The 18,778-nt window shown below is 46.6% G+C and overlaps 1 protein-coding gene across 3 annotated transcripts; it reads right to left on the bottom strand.

Annotated features, from left to right (window-relative positions):
- Window positions 1-3,943: 3,943 nt before the first annotated feature.
- GLOD4 (glyoxalase domain containing 4) lies at window positions 3,944-18,760 on the bottom strand. 3 transcript variants are annotated; one of them, XM_072639891.1, is made up of 9 exons: window positions 18,571-18,760; window positions 14,865-14,914; window positions 11,219-11,339; window positions 8,084-8,228; window positions 7,099-7,235; window positions 6,912-6,998; window positions 6,369-6,482; window positions 6,172-6,258; window positions 3,944-5,286 (listed from the first exon to the last, which is right to left on the bottom strand). In XM_072639891.1, exons 1-9 carry the CDS (start codon window positions 18,679-18,681, stop codon window positions 5,221-5,223), a joined length of 918 nt encoding a protein of 305 aa, XP_072495992.1. In that variant the 5' UTR covers window positions 18,682-18,760; the 3' UTR covers window positions 3,944-5,220. The 3 variants fall into 3 exon arrangements, with proteins under 3 accessions (XP_072495992.1, XP_072495994.1, XP_072495993.1); XM_072639893.1 differs by having other exon boundaries at window positions 18,381-18,719; XM_072639892.1 differs by lacking the exon at window positions 18,571-18,760 and adding an exon at window positions 15,054-15,323.
- Between the last annotated feature and the right edge of the window lie 18 nt (window positions 18,761-18,778).

The following is an 18,778-nucleotide window of genomic DNA, read 5'->3' as shown; positions in this document are numbered from 1 at the left end:
AGGCATCCCATGTAACAGTATTTTTTAAAGAGGAAAAAAAATTACAACAGATAGATACATTGAAAATGTCTGAAGTGCCATATGTAACACCTGTGAGACTTCCCACCTCCATGGAGTGGAGTGAGTTGAGTGTCTTCTCATATAATTGTGTTACATTCACTTCTGACTTTGCTGCATCCATGTGGGGTTTGTCCCAGAACAAAATCTTCCCTGGGATGGCACATCTAAAGCAAAGATATATGCCCGAGCTGGAATCCCACTGATTCTACAATTAGTAATATGTTTCATGCATGCATGTACTCTTCCAGGGGCTAGCTAGATCAATGAATCCAAAGCTTCCATCAAGACATGTACAGGGAAACAAACCTAGACTTCCTCACTGCAGCATTTTCCCAAATTGCTGTTCCCACAGTGAACGTGTGAACACAGATGGATGCTCACAGAAGTGAGGAGCCTTACAAACCCTCCTTTCCCCCCATTGCAAACAAAGAAGCCCAAAGTCAGGTCCACTGGAAACTTTTAGAACTTTGCCCATTGGAAGGCCATATAGGTCACACCCCTTGGAGCAGCAAGTGGGTCCAACTCCCCATGGGACCTGCAAAGCAGGGAGGACCCTCTGTGGTCTCTATGGCCAGGGCTACAGAAATAGAAATGACAGTGCTGGTCTGTCTCTTTCTAGGTAGAGATTAGGAATATAGAGGCCTTGTAGCTTTAAGGGCTCGGATCTCTGTCACTGAATGTGACCTGAAAAGCAAGATTGTTTTCAAAGGAATTCTTCTGCCTTTGAGGGAGGGAAGCCTCCCATCTGGTCATACGATCCTGACAGTCACGGAAAAGCTACTAAGGGCCAAAGATGGGTTGCACTGTGACCCAATGCTTAGAACAGTCAGAGTGTTCCTCTGCCTTCCCCTTTTAAAGCAGGTCTGGTTGGGCCCCAAAGTATTTAACACCTAAATCCCCCATGGAGAAGTGTTCCACATCTTCACAGGCCCATGGTCACTGAAATAGGACTTGATTTTACCCAGTGTACCCACTACCTATGTTTGTTAGGGTTGGAGGGGAAAACAGCTGTTCCCAATTCCACACTCAGTATGCAGCTCGATCACTGAACATTAAGAATTTAGTATCTCCAAAGTGATAGTCAAGGAAATGAACAGTTTTCAGATGAAGAAATTAAAGCTATTGTAGTCATGAAATAATGCTCTAAATCACTGAAAAATGCAAATTAAAAGAACTTTGAGGTACCACCTCACACCTATCAGATTATCTAATATGACAGAAATGGAAAATGACATTATGGCGATGTGGGAAAACTGGAACACTAATGTATCATTGGTGGAGTTGTGAACTCAACCAACCATTCTGGAGAGCAATTTGGAACGATGCCCAGAGGGTTATAAAATGGTGTACCATTTGATGCAGCAATACCACTTCTAGGTCTGTATCCCAAAGAGATCTTAAAAAATGGAAAAAGACCTGTATGTGAAAAAATGTTTATAGTAGCTCTTTTTGTGGTGGCAAAGAACTGGAATTTGAGGGGATGCCCATCAATTGGGGATGAACAAGCTGTAGTATATGAATGTAATGGAATACTGTTGTCCTATAAGAAATGATGAGCAGGAGGATTTCAGAAAAACCTGGGAAGATTTAACATGAACTGAAGCAGAGTAAAGTGAGCAGAACCAGGAGGACATTGTACACATTAACAGGCACATTGCGTGATGACTAACTTTGATAGACTTAGCTCTTCTCAGCAATGCAACGATCTAGGACAACTCCAAAAGACTCACGATGGAGAATGCTGTCCATATCCTGAGAAAAAACTATGGAATCTGAATGCAGGTAAAAGCATACTATTCTTTTCTTTTCTTTTTAAATGATTTTTCCTTTTTGTTCTGATTCTTCTTTCACAACATGACTAACGTGGAAATATGCTTAATATACATGAATAACCCATATCAGATTGCTTGTCATCTTGGGGATGAAGAAAAACATTTGGAACTCAAAATCTTTTAAAAGTGAATGTTGAAAACTATATTTAACATGTAAGTGGAAAAAATAAAATATTAAGTGAAAAAAAAGAATTTAGCAGCAATGACTCATGGACTCTATATTAGTATGGGGGAGAGCCAGGTCAAAGAAATGTGGTTTTGAAAATTTAAACTAGTTAGAAGTATTTAAAACAGAATATGTTAAATTACCAAATATAGTCATATCAAAGAGAGTTCCTTTTTGGTCTTCAGAATAAAGTCAGCAGGGAATAGCTTTGATTTCATCTTATGACTCAGAAGTTGTGTGTCATCATGGAAAGCTGGACTCTCAGAATCATGACGACCTCAGGCATATTAGCTGCATAGCCTTGCGTAAAAGTAATTATCAATTATGTGCCCATTATGTGCCAGGCACTGCAAACATTTTCACACACCTTGGAAAGGAAATGCTATTATCTCCATTTCACAGTTGCACAAACTGAGGCAGAGGTCCAGTGATTTGCAGAGGGTCAAGTAGGTTGGTAAGCGCTTGAGCCTGAATTTGCACTCAGGCCTTCCTGACTCCAGGCCTGGTGCTCTAACCACTGCTTCACCTGTTTCTTGACCTCTCAGTGCTCTAAGTTAGTGGTGTCAAACCCAGAACCAGAGAACCCTACTGGCCACACATGGTTTTAGAAAAACAACAGATTAATACTGTTGATGTTGTTCAAACATTTCTCCATTCCATTTTTGTCTGATTCTGCTCTTGGGAGTAAGTTTGCCCTTCAGTCAGCTGTAGAGATGATGATGGCTTACCCCAGTAGCCTCCTCAATTGAGCAATGCCAGATACCTGTCAAGACACCTGAATTCCCAGGCCCCGTCACCAACTTTTGACTATTGGCCCCTGCCAGTTCTATGCAAATGCGCTTATTTGACAAGCTAGAATAGCTCTCCAGTCTTTCCTGGCTGGATGTCTTCAGGCAGAGGCTATACAACCACTCATAGGGCACATTAAAGCAGATTTCTTTTGGGAATGATGGTTGGTCATCGAGGTCCTTTCTACCTCTCAAAACCTGATTCCTTAAAACATATTGTGACTCTTCTGTTAAGAAATTTACCTGTTTATCAAGTTCTTGAGTTGTGGGCATGCTTGCACTCCCTTCTCCTAACATCACTGACAGACAGAAATTGGGTTTAGTTGTAGTGAGTAAGGATTGAAAGTACTGGGATCCACAAGGGGGTTGATGATGGCTGACTCTTGCCCTGAGATGTATAGGAAGGCAGAGCAGATCAGAGAGCTGAAAGGGCTAGCTACATTCCCTCTTAAATATCTCAGGTAATTCTGAATAAAGAACATTCTCCTGAGTCAACAGAGGTGAACATATGGATGCTTATCTTCGAAATGTATTTTTATGCCCGTACTTGTATGACCAGGGGACAGGTCTGTATTTCACATCAAATAATAAAACCACCCTGTGACCAATAATGAGCAGAACGGAGCAATTTGGCTTTTCTATCTGTTAAATAGCCACGGCTTCTCCTTAGGTAGGAATTGTTTTTTAGGTTCTTTCTGGCTAAAGGACCTCAAATGGCTGGCTGAGGACCTCAAATGTTCAACTTCCTAGATAAAAAATAAGATGTACTTGAAACCCACACAGAACCAAAGAGTCATCACATCACTGGGGTGTTAGGCAAAGGGGTGACTTAATGAGTGCTGATACCATTAACCTTTGCTGTGCATATTACATTCCACAGGCATAGCAAACTAATTGTATCATGTGGAGGTGCCCTTTGTGCTGTATCCTCACCACAAGTCCAGGTACATAAAGAATAGGGGTGTTGCCACTTATCAGTCCACCGCACTGCCTGGTGCACCTACTTTAGTTTGAACAATTCAGGATAAGGCTGTTGGGGGAAAGCTTTAAGATGAAAAGAAGAAACTGAAAAAAAAACCCCAAAACCTAAAACAAGACACTGAGAAGGAAGTTTATTTGATAATTCAAGGTCTATGTAAACAATTCTTTTATCCACAGAAAATGTAATCTAATCATTAAGCAGAAGAAATATCAAATCACCTTAGATTGAGCATTAAACCCTGGGAAAGAAGAAAATGTACAACCTATTCTCCTAGAAAAAGCCTGATTCTCAACTGCTTTCTGAATGCTCAGACAGCTTCAAGATTACAATTCTGTAATTCATTTGAAATGTACGTAAGAAGTTGCAGGGATGAGTGAAAATCTTCCCAAGGCTGTTAATATTCAAAAGCAAGGTTAAGGTGGTATTTAGTTAGGGTTTTTTCTTAAAATTCCAGCTCTGGGCTCACAGTTTAAATCTCAGTGTGTGGCTCTGCAATTGGTCTCTACAGAATCAGCCCTTCCTAGTCCGACTCTAGCCTCTTTACTGAAGTAATTAACCCACTGTTGCTTTACTTTCTGAGCCTAAGAGTCAGATATACTTACTGTAAGTAGATCATATTTGGGGGGGGGGGGGGGGGGAATTTCTTCCTTTTTGAAATGGATAAAGTCAATCTCAGCCAACTGTGCAATTAGTTACATAAAATCTCCATGTTTAGTTGTACCAGAGGCATAAACACCCCCACAAATCAAAGGGAAACTAAAGCCTGATACCCCTTAAATCATCTCAAGCAATCCAATAAGAATGATGTCTCATTTTCCTCTGGCCCCTCCAAAGTCTGAAGAGCGAAGTGGAAGACAGACCCAATCACCTGAGTCTTAGGTTCAAGGTTCAACATTCTTCATCCTTCTCCACCTTCCACTTAGGAATCTTCTATTTAATAACAGCTTGTTATTTTGGTATTCTTTTGAGGGGGTCAATCTAGGTCTTTCATGGCTTAAGAATATGATGACATTTTGGTAAATGTGACACAGAGCTCTACCAGCAGGCCCTAGTATCTGCCTTAAGTATCTCCCCAGATGGGTGTATGCTCCAGTTCTTGGGGAAAACCTATTTCTAAAGGACTGGCAAATCCTGTCCCATCAGTAACATATACCGATCAGTTGGTAAAGTGGCTTGAATTTGCCATCAAGATGGCGGATATATGAAAGGAGATGTCTTCAAAGATCTGGAGTTCAAATTTCATTAAGAATGTTTTCTCTCCCCCAAAAAGCAAATTGTAGGCTATGCCCCTGGGTTCCCCAAGGAACGAGAGTCCTTGAGAACACCACGTCTCTAGTGCTGGACAGGAATAAGGATGAACGTCAGAAGCCTTTGTTTAAATGATGTCTTCCATTATCCAGAAGCCTTCTGTATTTTGTGTTTAGCAAACCATTCATCACTTTTGTCTGCTGCCATTGCCTATGCAAAGAGAATCGGGGGAAGATGGTGGTTATAATGGATAAAATACAAAACCAGCCCCCACTGGGGTTGAATGAAGTGCTCCTCCCCAGTTGAGGAGAGGCGACTGGCTGGATGGGCTTGATGGATACTACTGGCCACTCTCCCTCCTTCTGCCAGCTCTCAAATACAAGAAGCAAAGAACAGCAAACCCAAAACCAGACCCTACCCACTGTTAAATTATGATGACCCAGCTGGGCCCCAGAGAACAGTGGAGAAGATGCACCTTCTTCCCTTACTTGCAGAGATGGGAGACTGTGGGTGAGGAACAAGAATATACTTTTAGATTCAATTGATACAGTAGTTAGCTAGTTTTGCTGAAATGATTTTTTTTCTTCAGAGATGGTTCCCTAGGGAAGGAAAGGGGAATGGGTACGTGAAAATGAATGCAATATTAAAAAAAAATATATCAAGTATTAAAAATACTAAATACTTATGAGACTCAATCTCATGTTCTCCTTTAAGTCAAATCAAGTCAATAATAATTAGGCACCTACTAAGTGCTGAAAATACCAAGAAAGGCAAAGACAGTCCGGGCTCTAAGAAGTCTCAGCCAAACAAACAACTACGAATATACAAGCTCTAGACAGGATAAAGCTATGAACTCATTGATGTTTCTGCCATATGGACCAAGTACCCCTTGCTGGCATCCTCCACATTGGCAGTTTGCTGTCACCTCAATTAAGCAAGCGCCCTGGCTATCTCTGGTGCCTAGAACCAAAGGCATGGTGTTCAAAGTCAGAACAGGGCACCCTCACATGATTCACTCCAGCCCAATCACTCCAAGGCACTCTGGGACAAGGGGAGCAAAAGGGGACATGGATTCAGAAGATAAACAAAACTCACATCATCCAACAATTTGTTCCCATTTGGATCCATCTTGGAAAGTTCTCGAAATGCTTCATCTCCCACGAAACAAATTTCATGTCCATCCTAAATAGATCAAAAACAGGTCAGGGTGCTGGCCCAGGGCAGCTCCTTGGGCTGGCCCAGTCTCAGTGGGCCCTGCCCAGGCTTTTCTTGGTGCAACAACTCCTACTTACTGGGTCAGCCAGAATAACCACTTGGACCGTTGCTTTCCCGGGTGTATCCAAGCTAACCAGTGGGGTGAGAATCTTCTGGTTCTCCTTTTTCATCAATGCTTCTATGTCTGATAACTTAAGAAACAGAGACACAGATATGGCTTAGGGTTATGAGCTGTTCCTTGGTTTCTGCTGGTCCAGGCAGATGAATGTCAGACACAGGAGAGGAAACCTTTGAATCCCTTTGTTTGCCTTCAGTATCTCGGCCACACGCAAGACAGTGGGAAAGTGTGGTGAAGAGTGAGGTGCTCTACTGAGCCCCTTGGGAACATGCATATGGGGGGCAGGGAAGGACGTGAGAGCAAGCCAGAACATCTCGGTAACTAAGATTGAGGGACAGGTGGCACAATTGGAGATGGCAAAGCAGTGTTGTAGAGGCCTGGAATTGGGCTGGGCAAGACCAAAGCTAGACTCTCCAGTTCAAAGAGGTTCCAAGGCAGAGCCCATATTCCTGGTCAGGCCAGCAAGAGCCAAAGTTAAGGCAAACCGGGGGTATTCCCTTACCTCTTTCTTCGGGCAGGAGAAAGCGATCCTCCCAAAGGCTGTCCCATGATCCACTGCTCCCTTGATGGCCTGCAGCTCCAGCTTGCACTGAAAGGAACCAAACCAAGAGGTGTCTGATTCAGGACAGAGACTGACCCTCCCAGTCTGCTGGCTAAGAGCCCTTCTGGGCAGGCCCGGCCCGGCTTACCTGGCTGTCTGCATATCCCAGCAGAGCCCTCTGTCGCTCTTCATCCTTCTCATAAACTGTCATCCCCAGCAGGTCTGCCCAGTAGTGGAGGGATGTGCACAGGTCAGACACAGCCAAGGTCACTTTCAGCACTGGGTCTGCAGGTCAGAAACATTCAATGTTACTGGCGAGTTTTTGCCTTCTTGTCCTGTGTGCTACTTTCTGGTCACTCTCCCTTGCTCCAGGAAGTCTCAGCCTAATTACATAGTCAGGTTCTCATCAAGGATCTGTGGGAATCCTGCTGCTGGATAACTCTGTATACTAGCCAGTGCAAGTAACAGGACCACTGAGTCAAGGCACCCAACCCCACATGCCCCAACCTGCTCCTCTCCCTGCCTCCCCACCTGGTTCCAGGCAACTGCTGTGTCTTCCCAAGGGCCTGATTAACATGGAGGGGCAAGAGAGCCAGACTGAAAACAGGGGACCCAGTACTGGAGGAATGGAAGGGGAGTCTGGAGATCAGTTAGGGGCCCTTTGAGAGGGATTTCAGTACACTGGGCTTCAAGTGAGACTGGGACAGTGGGCCTGAATCTTCCCTTGATACATAATCTGACTTGGGGCCAAGTCCTTGAGGTTGACTCTGACTCCTTTTCTCTTCTGATTCACAGTGCCCAGCACTGAGTAGGTGCTTAAATGGTTGGTGGATTGGCACCAAACAATTTTACCCACAAGGTGAAGGGCAGCTGAGATAGAGCAAGTAAGGAAGACGACCCTCCCAACACCTCCATTGGTTGGCTTAGTCCCAACCTGTGAACAAAAGCCTAGAGGTGAAGAGGCCAAGGAGAGCAGAAGGACCCCCTGGGACAGAGAGTGAGACTTGGAGACAGCCTGGCTCCTGGGTCAGTGAAGCCAGTGGGAAGAAACCACCCCCCACTTTGCTCTCTGCCATTCTAGGGAGGAGGGGTGATGCTGGACAGGGCAGAGTCATCCCTGCCAGCGTAAGTACCTGATGGGGGTGGACTGTGGTTCTTTAAAAAGAACTTATATCCTCCTGGGGCTTCAGTTTCGAAAACTCCCTCAGAAACCTCAAGGAGCGGCCACTCCAACATCTTGGCATTAGTGACAGCCTGGCTGGAGACCAGCGTGAGGCCCTGGGACAAAAACACAGCAGGGTGACTCCATCTGATTGCTATCCTGATAAGACACCCATTTCATCTACAGAGCAAGATAAGGCAGAGCCCTGTGACCACCAGTTCTGATTTCATCTCTGCTTACATTTGCTGGCACTGAGGAATTTCCCTCCTCTGATTATGAGCAGCTAGGGAGATTTTCCAAAAGATAAATTCTGGTGAATCCCAGAGAAGAGACTTGGAAAAGTCAGTGCATCCATCAAACAAGATGAAAGGCAAGCCGTCTAATACCAAGGAGATTGTCTCAGAACTTTAAAAATCCCTTGAGAAATGGTGATACCACCTTCTATAGTCCCTCTCCCCACCTTGAAAGTACATACTTGAGAGCTATCTGGTTCAGCAGATGTAGACCCCAAGTCAGGAAGCGTTGGGTTCAAGTCCTGACTCTGTCCTGGCTGTGTGACCTTGGCCGATCACTTCACTCCTCCCAATTTCACTACAAGCAGTGTGGTGATGATGAAGCTACAGGATGAAGCTCTCCTAAGCTTCAGTTCAAATGGGATGGACTGGAGATACCTCAAAATTAGCCCAGCCACACATGAACTTGTGTCAGTTCCCCCCAAAGCTTCCAAAGTTCCCTGTCACTAGAAAAGGCCCCATTAGTCTCCCAGGTTTGTATCTTGGGTGCTGTTTTTGACATCACCCTCTCCCTCCTTCCCCTGCAGTCCATCAGTGGGCAGCCCTCCCTCCCAGACTACTTGAGATTTAGTCTTTATCCAACTAGGTCCCTGTTACAATGTGAGCTCCTAGTTTCACTCCTTGAATTCTATGCCAGTCATGCACAGCACATAGCTGGGCTTACAAAGTTGGGTGACTGGGATGGATTTTTCACCAGGAATTCCCTCAACCAATGAAATCAGTTAAAACAACAAAAGCAAATGCAGATTCCTGCTATGCCCACAATTCTTACACAAGCAGTGCACTGGTATCTTCTTTGCCCACATCTCAGTTAGGACACAGGCAAATCTCACCAGAAGATCAAGGAGTTGGGTTAGAAATTTGTAATCTTCCTCAGTGCTGTTGGGTAATGTCTAAAGGGTGCTCCCTCCCTCCCACCATCTCACATACAGCCTGGATGATCACCTGCCCTGCTTTAAAAGAAGCCAGACATAGGTTGCAGTGACAGGGGGAGTGGTCAGGATCAGGTTAATGAGGGGACTGATAGTCCTCATGGAGGAAGCCTGAGTGATATTCTAAAAGTTGGAACATTTCTGAATTTCTCTGTAGTGTCTGTTACATGAGAGATCTGCAAACCAAATTTTCCTTTGGAGCAGGGCACCGGCACTATCAGAAGTGGCACTGTCATGACTACCCAAGTGCCTGCATCTCCTCAGCTCAAATCAAACCAGGCTGGGCAGCAGTGCCCAAGTGGATTTGGTGGTACTGCTCCATGCCAGAGTCAGGGTCACTGACTGGGCTCACAAAGCTAGAGTTGGGAGCTCAGTGGCCTTTAAGTCAACCCCGACATGTTACAGGTAGGGAAACCAAGGCCAGGCCCCTCTGACTCTAGAGGAAGCTCTTTCCCCAGAGTCACAGTAGGGACTCTGAGCCACTTGTGGTGGTGGGCTTAGCCACCTCATAATGGTCTCCCTCATTATGATATAAGTGTATGGAGAGTAGAGAATATTTCATTGTCTGTATGTATCCCCACCTGGGGCCAGGTTCACAAAGTGCTTTATAGATGCCTGCACCCAATGAGGTGGGGTACTCTCCCAAGGCCTAGCCACCCCTCCCCAGAGTGGACCTCTCCCTGGAAGTATGAGGGCAGGTGGAGGAAAAAGCACCTGGCCTACAAAGAGAAAAGCAACTTATTGACTGCCTCTGTTAGCAGTATAAAGTTTGCTTTTACAATCAGAATCAGGTCCTAATGCTTCCTTTACTTTATGCACTGGCTACTGAACCTGAAGAAGAGAGTGCTCTGGGGGCACACTTAAAGTGGGGAGGGGTCTGCCACAGAGTGGCCAAGTTGGGCCTCACATCTGCAAGAGCTTGGAGTCAGGAGCCATCCATAGGTGAAACAGGTTGCCTGGGGAAGTTGTTGTGACCCTTTGCCCCCTTTAGCCCAAAGATCACCTTGCAAAGGCTGGCTGACTGCTTGTTGGATGCCTGGCAGGGGGGATTCTCCTTGGGGTACGAGTTGGACTACATGGCTGCTGGAGTCTGGTCCACCTGATTCTATGAAATGCAACAAACTGTAACCCATCCAACCCACTGAGCTTCAGGAAAAGGAAGTCAGAGGAGACACTGACCTTGTTTTCACCCTCAGTGGTCTATATCTCGCTGAGGTGCCTTTGCCCTGGTTGTGCCCCACACTTGGAATGCTCTCCCTGGTTGGTCACCTCCACTCTGGGCATTTTTCTCTTTCTTCAAGACTTGGTGTGGGTGTTATCTTATCTCCCTGAAGCCTCTCTTGATTCCCCTATCTGCCAGAGGCCTTGCTCCCTTCCTGTCTTGCATTTCTTATGTATGTTCAAATTATGCAGACATTGTCTCCTCTGGTCAAAGGCAAACTCTTTGAGAGCAGTTTCATTTTTGTCCAGGGCCTGGCATACAGCAGACATCTAACTGATGAGTGTTGACTGACTGCAGAGGATGTACCAAGGTGGAGAGAACTGGTACAGGAAGTTCCAGGGCGGATAGTAGAAGTAGTGTGTGGGTGCCCTGCCCATTCCTGGAAAGCTTAATTAACTGAACTGCCCCAGTTCAGAGAGCTAGCTGCCTGAGACATTATGGGTGGGCTCCTCCTGAACTCTTGCCCCTGGGGTCCCCCATGGTCATACAGGTGTCTCTCCAGGGCCCCTCCTCCCAATCTGCCTGCAAGCTTGCTACAGGGGGCACCGCCAGGGTCACTGACCCAGCACCTAGACCAATGTCAGTCCCCCTCCTGTTTCCCTCATCTGTTCTTGAAAAACGCTGCAGTAAAAAACACATGGGAAGTCCACGATCCTTACCTGGAAGTCGTTGCCGAGCCGGTAGTCACCAATGCCATAATTGTAGGTCAGCTCTGCAACAAAGTGGCTGTCTTCAGGCCCATAGCCCACCATGGTTTTACTCCATTTCCCATCATAAGGCCTGGAAGCAGAGCCAAGAACCATGACAGTGGGAAAACCTGCCTCCAGGCTCCTAGGAACTATAAGCTCTGAGGCAGGCAATGGCTCCTGGCAAGGCCCAGGCCTGAAATCTTCCTGCACCTTGTTTAAAAAGAACTTGGTTTCTGCCATACCAACTAAACTGTCAGATAATTATTTTCTAGCGCTGGAAAAAATAGTATCAAAATTCAGCTGGAGAAACAAAAGGTCTAGAATATCAAAGGGACTAATGAAAAGAAATGTTAGGGAAGGTGGCCTAGCGCTACCAGACCTCAAGTTGTATTATAAAGCAGCAATCATCAAAACCACATAGTACTGGCTAAGAAACAAAAGAGTACACAAGTGGAACAGGCTAGGTACTCAAGGCACAGTAGACAATGAATACAGCAATCTACTGTTTGATAAACCCAAGGAGCCCAGCTTCTGGGATAAGAACTCACTGTTCAACAAAAATTGCTCGGGAAACTGTATAAAAGTGTGGCGGAAACTAGGCATAGACCAATGCCTGACACTGTACACAAGAATAAAATCCAAATGGATACACAATCTAGGTATAAAGATGGATACTATGGACAAATTAGTGGAGCAAGGAACAGTGTACTTATTAGATTTATGGAGAAGAATTTTTGACTAAAGAAGAGATAGAAAGCATTATGAAGTGCAAGATGGATAATTTTCATTACATTAAACTGAAAAGTTTTTGCACAACCAAATTCAACGCAACCAAAATTCGGAGGGATGTAGAAAACTGGAAAAGAATTTTTACAGCTAATCTCGGGGATAAAGGCCTCATTTCTAGAATATATAGAGAACTAAGTCAAATATACAAAAATACAAGTCATTCCCCAATTGATAAATGGTCAAAGGATATGAACAAGCAATTTTCAGAGGAAGAAATTAAAGATATCTATAGTCACATGAAAAAATGCTTTAAATCACTTTTGATTAGAGAGATGCAAATCAAAACAGTTCTGAGGTACCACGTCACACCTATCAGATTGGCAAACATGACAGAACAGGAAGATGATAAACATTGGAGAGGCTGTGGGAGAGTTGGAACACTAACACACTGTTGGTGAAGCTGTGAGCTGATCCAACCATTCTAGAGAGCAATTTGGAACTATGCCCAAAGGGCTACAAAAATATGCATACCCTTTGACCCAGACTGTATCCCCAAGAGATCATAAAAATAGGAAAGGGTCCCACATGTACAAAAATATTTATAGCAGCACTCTTTGTGGTGGCCAAAAACTGGAAATCAAGGGGATGTCCATCAATTGGAGAATGGCTGAATAAACTGTGGTATATGAATGTAATGGAATTCTATTGTGCTATAAGAAATGACGAACAGGAAGACTTCAGAGAGGCCTGGCAAGACTTATATGACCTGATACTGAGCAAAACCAGGAGAACTTTGTGCACAGCAATGACCACAGTGTGCATGTTTTTTCTGGTAGGCTTGGAACTTCATTGCAATGCAAGGACTTAAAAAAAAATTCCCAATGGTCTTCTAACGCAAAATGCCTTCCACATCCAGAGAAAGAACTATGGAATTTAATTGCAGAATGTAGCAGATCATTTTTTGTGTGTGTGTGTGTGTATTGCGTTTTGGTTTGTTAGATGATCTCTCCCACTCATTTTAATTTTTCAACACAACATGACTATAGTGAAAATGTGTTTAATAGGAATGTATGTGTAGAACCTATACAAAATTGTATGCTGTCTCAGGGAGGGAGGGGGGAGGGAGAAAGGGGAGAAGGAGGGGAAAATAATGGTCTAAGTCATATGGTAGTTATTGTAGAACACTGAAAATAAATAAAATTAATTTAAAAAAAAAGAACTTGGTTTCTAAAATGTTAAGTGAGCCTCAAAGACAATAGCTTGGGAAACAGACCACAAGATTTTGCCTTTCACAGCTGTGACCACTGACTGGGACAGAAATCTTAAAATCTAACATATGGCTTGTTACCCAGCTCCAAAAGAAGATGCTCAGTGGTCAGCACTGGGTCCACCAAGGGCTTACTTGTACATTTCTATAAAAACTGGGTCACTTGGGGGGAGATTGCTTTGCACTCATTCACTCAGGTGATGATCCTGTAAAGATGCAGAACCCAAGGATGCTGAGAATTACTGAATCAATAAGCATTTAGTAAACACCTACTGTCTGCAAGGCACAGTGTACTAGGGACACAAAGATATAGGAAAACCAGTCCCTGTCCTCATGGAGCTTCCATTCCACTGGGGACTGATACCAGCATGTAAACAGGAGGAAGAGAACACTAACCCCTGGGACACACCCACACCCACTTACAGAGAACCCTGGCTGGTGACAATCTGAGCTGAATCTTGAAGAAAATCTAAGTGACAGGGATGAGGATGAGGCACATGTCACGTATGGAGGGTGGAAGGTAAAGAGACAAGATCAATATGTAGAATTAGAAGGGACTAGTTATCTTGTCATCCCCCTCATTTTACAGATGAGAGAGAAGCTGAGGCCTACAGAGGTAAAGGGACTTGCCCAAGGTGACCCAAGAAGAAGGAGCAGCGCTGGGGTGATCAAGGTCAAGGGTCTTTGCCCTCCAATCCAGAGCATCTTCACAACTATGCCCCATCTCCCTTTCCAGACTTAATAGCAATTATCCCCTTTCCCATACAACTCTACCTGCCTGGAATGCCCTCCCTCCTTCACCATCTCAGAACCCCTGGTTTCCTCCAAGGGCACCACCTTCTAAAACAAGCCTTTCCTTATGCCCTCCCCAAATCATCTTGTATCTGTTTTGCATCTACCTACATACACGCTGCCTTCCCCTTGGCTGGACTGGGAGGGCAAGATGGGAGGCCCCTTCTGTTTTCTAAGTCCTGTGCCAAGCACAGGACACCGTACGCTGCTTAACAAATACTTATTTAGTGACTGAATGTGATGCCAAATTCAAAGCAGAGCTCAGATCAGTGTGGCAGGAACACAGCAGCAGGGGTTAGCATGGGAGAAGTCTGGGAACCAAGGAAGCAGTCAAATTTCAGTGGGTTACAAATGCTTAGTGCTTGGGGCCTGTGTTTTATCCTTGAGGTCACAGAACAGGGCTCTTAACCTGGGGTCCATGGACTGGTTCTTAAAAATATTTTGACAAGTTTGTTTCAATATAATTGATTTCTTTTGTAACCCTATATGTTTTATTTCATGCATTTAAAACCAGGATTTGGAGAAGGGATTCCTAGGCTTCATCCGGTGCTGCCAGAGGGGGTCTAGGACACAAAAAAGTGAAGAATCCTTGTCAAATAAGGAATCATAAAAGATTTCTGAACAGGAAGTGACACCATTAAGAAATAACAGCCTGTGAGGTGGGAGCCTATGGGTGTGGAATGCTGCATATGTCAGACTTGGTGTTGGGTGGCTGTTTACTTTGGCTGAACAGTTTTCTTCTTACTATCATAATCAGGGATGGCCCTCTGGAAAGGGGGAGGGGCTCACTGGGAAATAGAAATGATAATGAAACAATAAGTGACCTACCCATTACAGGAAGCTTTGCAGCCTTCCTCGAACTCCTCATGCCGCAGGATCTGTAAGGAAATCAGTGTCAGCTGCCAGGCTGGATGCCCTCTGTGTGGCCAACGGTCCCACACACGCGGCCCATAGGATCATCTGCCAGAAGGCACTGCTTCTGCCTTACCCCCAAATGGGCAATCTGAACCTTCCTACCTGGACCACTGCCCTTTCCTGGCTGGAGTTTTGCCTGAGTGGGCAGGATATTGTAGGCCATTCACAGCTGGAAATGAGAAAAGTGGGCGAGGATCACTTCATTCTTTGGATAAATATGAATGTACGCATGTGTGCGCCTTTGTGTAGGACAGGGGACATGGAGGTAGCATTTCCCATGGCTTTCAACCTTGCTACATTCCTTTCTTGCGGTCCTTCACCCCTGTGCCAACTCTACCAGCAGGGTCCAACATCTCTGGCTGGAATGGTCTGTCAAAAGTCTTTGAAAGTATGAAAAGTTATATCCCCCTGTGGGTTGAGGACCTCGGATGTATAAGGCCTTGGGCCAGGTGCTACTGGGAGGTGGGAATGGGAACGGAAGGGGGCCCTTAGCCCAAGTGTCTGCTTGGGGAAATAAGATGCTCATGTACAAATCACAAAAGCAAAGACAGTTCAGGAAGATGATATTGAGATATTGAGAACACATCTGGTGGGGGATGGTGCTTCACGGAGGAATCCAACAGTCCAGCAGGGCTTTGTACAAGGGGTAAGAATCAGACTGGCAGAGCCTGTTGTAGTTTATAGTTCAATAGGTGGGCATGACACAAATGAAAGTGACCAAAGTACCCAAAAGGAGAGCAAGGAGAGCTTAGGGGAAGAGGGGTGAACTGCATTAGGGATTTTGTAGACCTGGGAGGGAAGGCTATCCACAAGCATGATAGAGGACAGGGCCAGCCTGGGGCATGGGAGTGGTTCAGACTGTATGAAGTAAGGCTGGAGAGGGAGGTTGGAGGCGGACAATGAGGGCCTGGAGCTTTGTCCTCTGATGGCCTCATGTGGCAGGGAGGTGACTGTGCATTCTTGAAGTCATCTGCGCAGAGCACAGAGGTCCGGCAAGTCCTGCTGAGGGGGCTGGGCTGGCTTTATGTTTGGACCTGTCTACAGAGCACCAGTTCAGGGAATTTCCAAGATATTTATACTCATCACTAGAATGAACTTCTTGGCCACTCCAACCCATGATGATGGCCCTCTGAGGCCCAGAGGGATGGAGATGACAAGTCAGTGGAAGGAGGCCAGCACCCACAAAGAGGTCCTCAAACATTAAGTATTTTACCCTTCTGGTATTAAGGGGTGGCAGAAGGCTTTCTAATGCTACTCATCCAATAGTAAGGACATCACTTAGGCAGCTCTGAAAAGGATCAGGTCAGGATAGAGTGGGAGGCACTGAGCCCTTGGAGGAACCTGTTGGAATAATCCCGGGGGAGGTCAATGTAACCATGGATCTGGAAAGGAGGGGAACAGGGTAATCGATATGGAGGGTGGGGAACTGACAGGGCTTGGCAACTGACCAACTGGGTGTGGGGATGGTAGTGAGGGAGAGGGGAGAGTCCAAGGAGACTGAGATTTGGAGCCAGGATGATGGTGATGCCATTAAGAAAGACAGAATTAGGGAGAAGGGGAAAGCTGGTGGGGAAAAGGAGGAGTTTCATTCTGGACAGGGGGGTGTTTGCTCTGGGCCCAAGTTCTGCCTGACTTTGACTAGGTACCTTGGAGCACATTCCTTGGCCTCCCTGGGTTTTAGTTTCTTGGTCCAGGAGGAGGTGTCTGCCAGGCAGATGAAGGTTGGACTGGGGTGGGGAGGTGGACACACAGCACCACTGTCTCCTGTAGTGACCCTCTCCATGTCAGCTGAGATGGCTTTCCTCCCCATGTGACCTTAGTCTGGCACATCACAACCTGGCTCCAAGGCCCCTAACCTGGACTTGTGTTTTTCTGATGCACATCTGCCTTGGTTTCCCATTTTTCCGAACAGACTGGGCAATCTCAAAGGCAAGGCCCAAGTTCCTCCCCTTGGAAGTCCCTCATTCCTCTAAACCTGGCCACCGGATTCAGGGTATGATTTTATACTCCTGCTGAGACAAAACTGAGAGAGCACTAGGTTTGGAGGTGAGATCACAGGAAGAGGATGAGAGGGTCCTCAGAGCCCATCCAGCTCAAACCTTCTCATCTGACAAATAAGGAAACATGCTGGACGCAACAAAATTACTTGTCACATGTCACTTGATTTCTCTGGGCCTCAGTTTCCCCATCTCCTCTACACCATACCTCAAACCCTCTACATTTCCACCTGTCCTTTCCTCCTCTACCCAGTGTCTGAGAAGGAGTTTGGCCTTGTCCTTGCCAAAACATGGCAACACAACCTTTCTCATCTTCATCAATCATTTCTTCTCTCTCATTTCCAGTCTCTTCCCCACCCTGTCTCCCTTCCTGTAGCCTGGAGGTAGGGACTCCCCTTTTCTATGGTAGGACACCTTCCCTAGATCCCAGTTATCAACCCTTTCCCTATTAAGCTCCAAGAGTTGTCTACACTTCCTGTTTCTATGTCCTCACCACCCCATGGTCCCTTAACATCACACAAGGTTCAGACGCCATCCCTCTTAACTCAATGGTTCTCAAAGGTGACCAAAGAACTTTCAGGTCTTAAATTTCATGGCTTTTTCTCAGTCCTTATCCTTCTTGTGTCCCTGCAGCTTATACTACTGATACCCCCGCCTCCTGCCCCCTCCATGCTCTTGGATCTTCTCTCAACTCCCAGTTCTTCTTCCTCCATCAGCTCCTTTTCTGGCTGATCCATCGAGATGCCCCCTGAATTATCATCTCCCTGTAGATATCTAAATATATACATCCTCAATTTTTCTGCCAAAAGGCCAGTGACACCGTGCAAATAGCCTGCTGAACGTTTCCACTGGCAGTGTCTTAGGCATTCTGACCATAACCTATCCTGGATAGAGCTCCCCTTCGTCCCCAAGCTTGACCCTTTCTTTGGAGGGCCCCACTACCCTGAGTCACCCAGGTTCCTGAGGTTGGTGCGATGGTCCTCCAAGAGCTGGCCCTAGGGGGCAGAGGGGCTTGGGGCAGTTTGCAGCCGCAGGGATGCCCCAGGGCGAAGCCAAAAGGCAGTTGAGAACCCTCGTCTGGGGGTCCGTTGTAATTCTTCTCCTTTGCCCACCCCACCCGTCAGGGGCCCGGATTTGGCTCCGAGTCTGTCCCCTCCCCATCTCCTCTGGCATCTTTTACACGGCGCTCCCTGTTTACAATTCGTCCTCTATACACTTCAGATCCGCCGCCCCTCACTCGGGTCCCACCGGCTGTCTCCTCCCCTCCCCCATCTCTGCACGAACATAACTGGGACGACCCCCCGAGGCGTGTCTTAGGGGCCGGGCACCGTCCCCGAGCCCGCATCCAGGCGCCCATGGCTTCCAGAAGAGACCAGAGCGCCGGATGGGGTCCGAGGCCCTGGCGTGGGATCCCGGCTCTGCTGTTCCCTACCTGGCTGACTTTGGTTCGGGGCTACCCTTGCCTGGCCTCAATTTCCTTTTCTGTAAAATGAAGGGCTTGGCCTAGTTGGTGTCTGGGCTCCCCGCCAGAGCTGGAGCTGAGGCGTCGCCGGCTTTCCCCGTGCCTCAGTTTCCCTATCTGCAAAGGGAGGGGTTGGCCGCTTCCCGGCTGCCCCCGTCACCTTCATCCCCAGCAGGTCCCGGTAGAAGCGCGCCGTCTGGAAGCGATTTCCCACTTTGAACACGAAGTGCAGAGCCCGCCGAGAAACCACCGCAGCTGCCGCCTCCGCCATGGCGCCGCGCCTCCGAGAGCCGGAGCCCCGCCTCTTCCGGTGCCCGCCCTTTCCGGCGTCCGCTGATGACGCAGAGGCGACGCCAGCGCGCTTCCGT

This window comes from Notamacropus eugenii, chromosome 2 (assembly GCF_028372415.1).
Source record: "Notamacropus eugenii isolate mMacEug1 chromosome 2, mMacEug1.pri_v2, whole genome shotgun sequence".
Taxonomy (NCBI): Eukaryota; Metazoa; Chordata; class Mammalia; order Diprotodontia; family Macropodidae; genus Notamacropus; species Notamacropus eugenii.
This window is presented reverse-complemented; position numbering and strand designations above follow the sequence as displayed.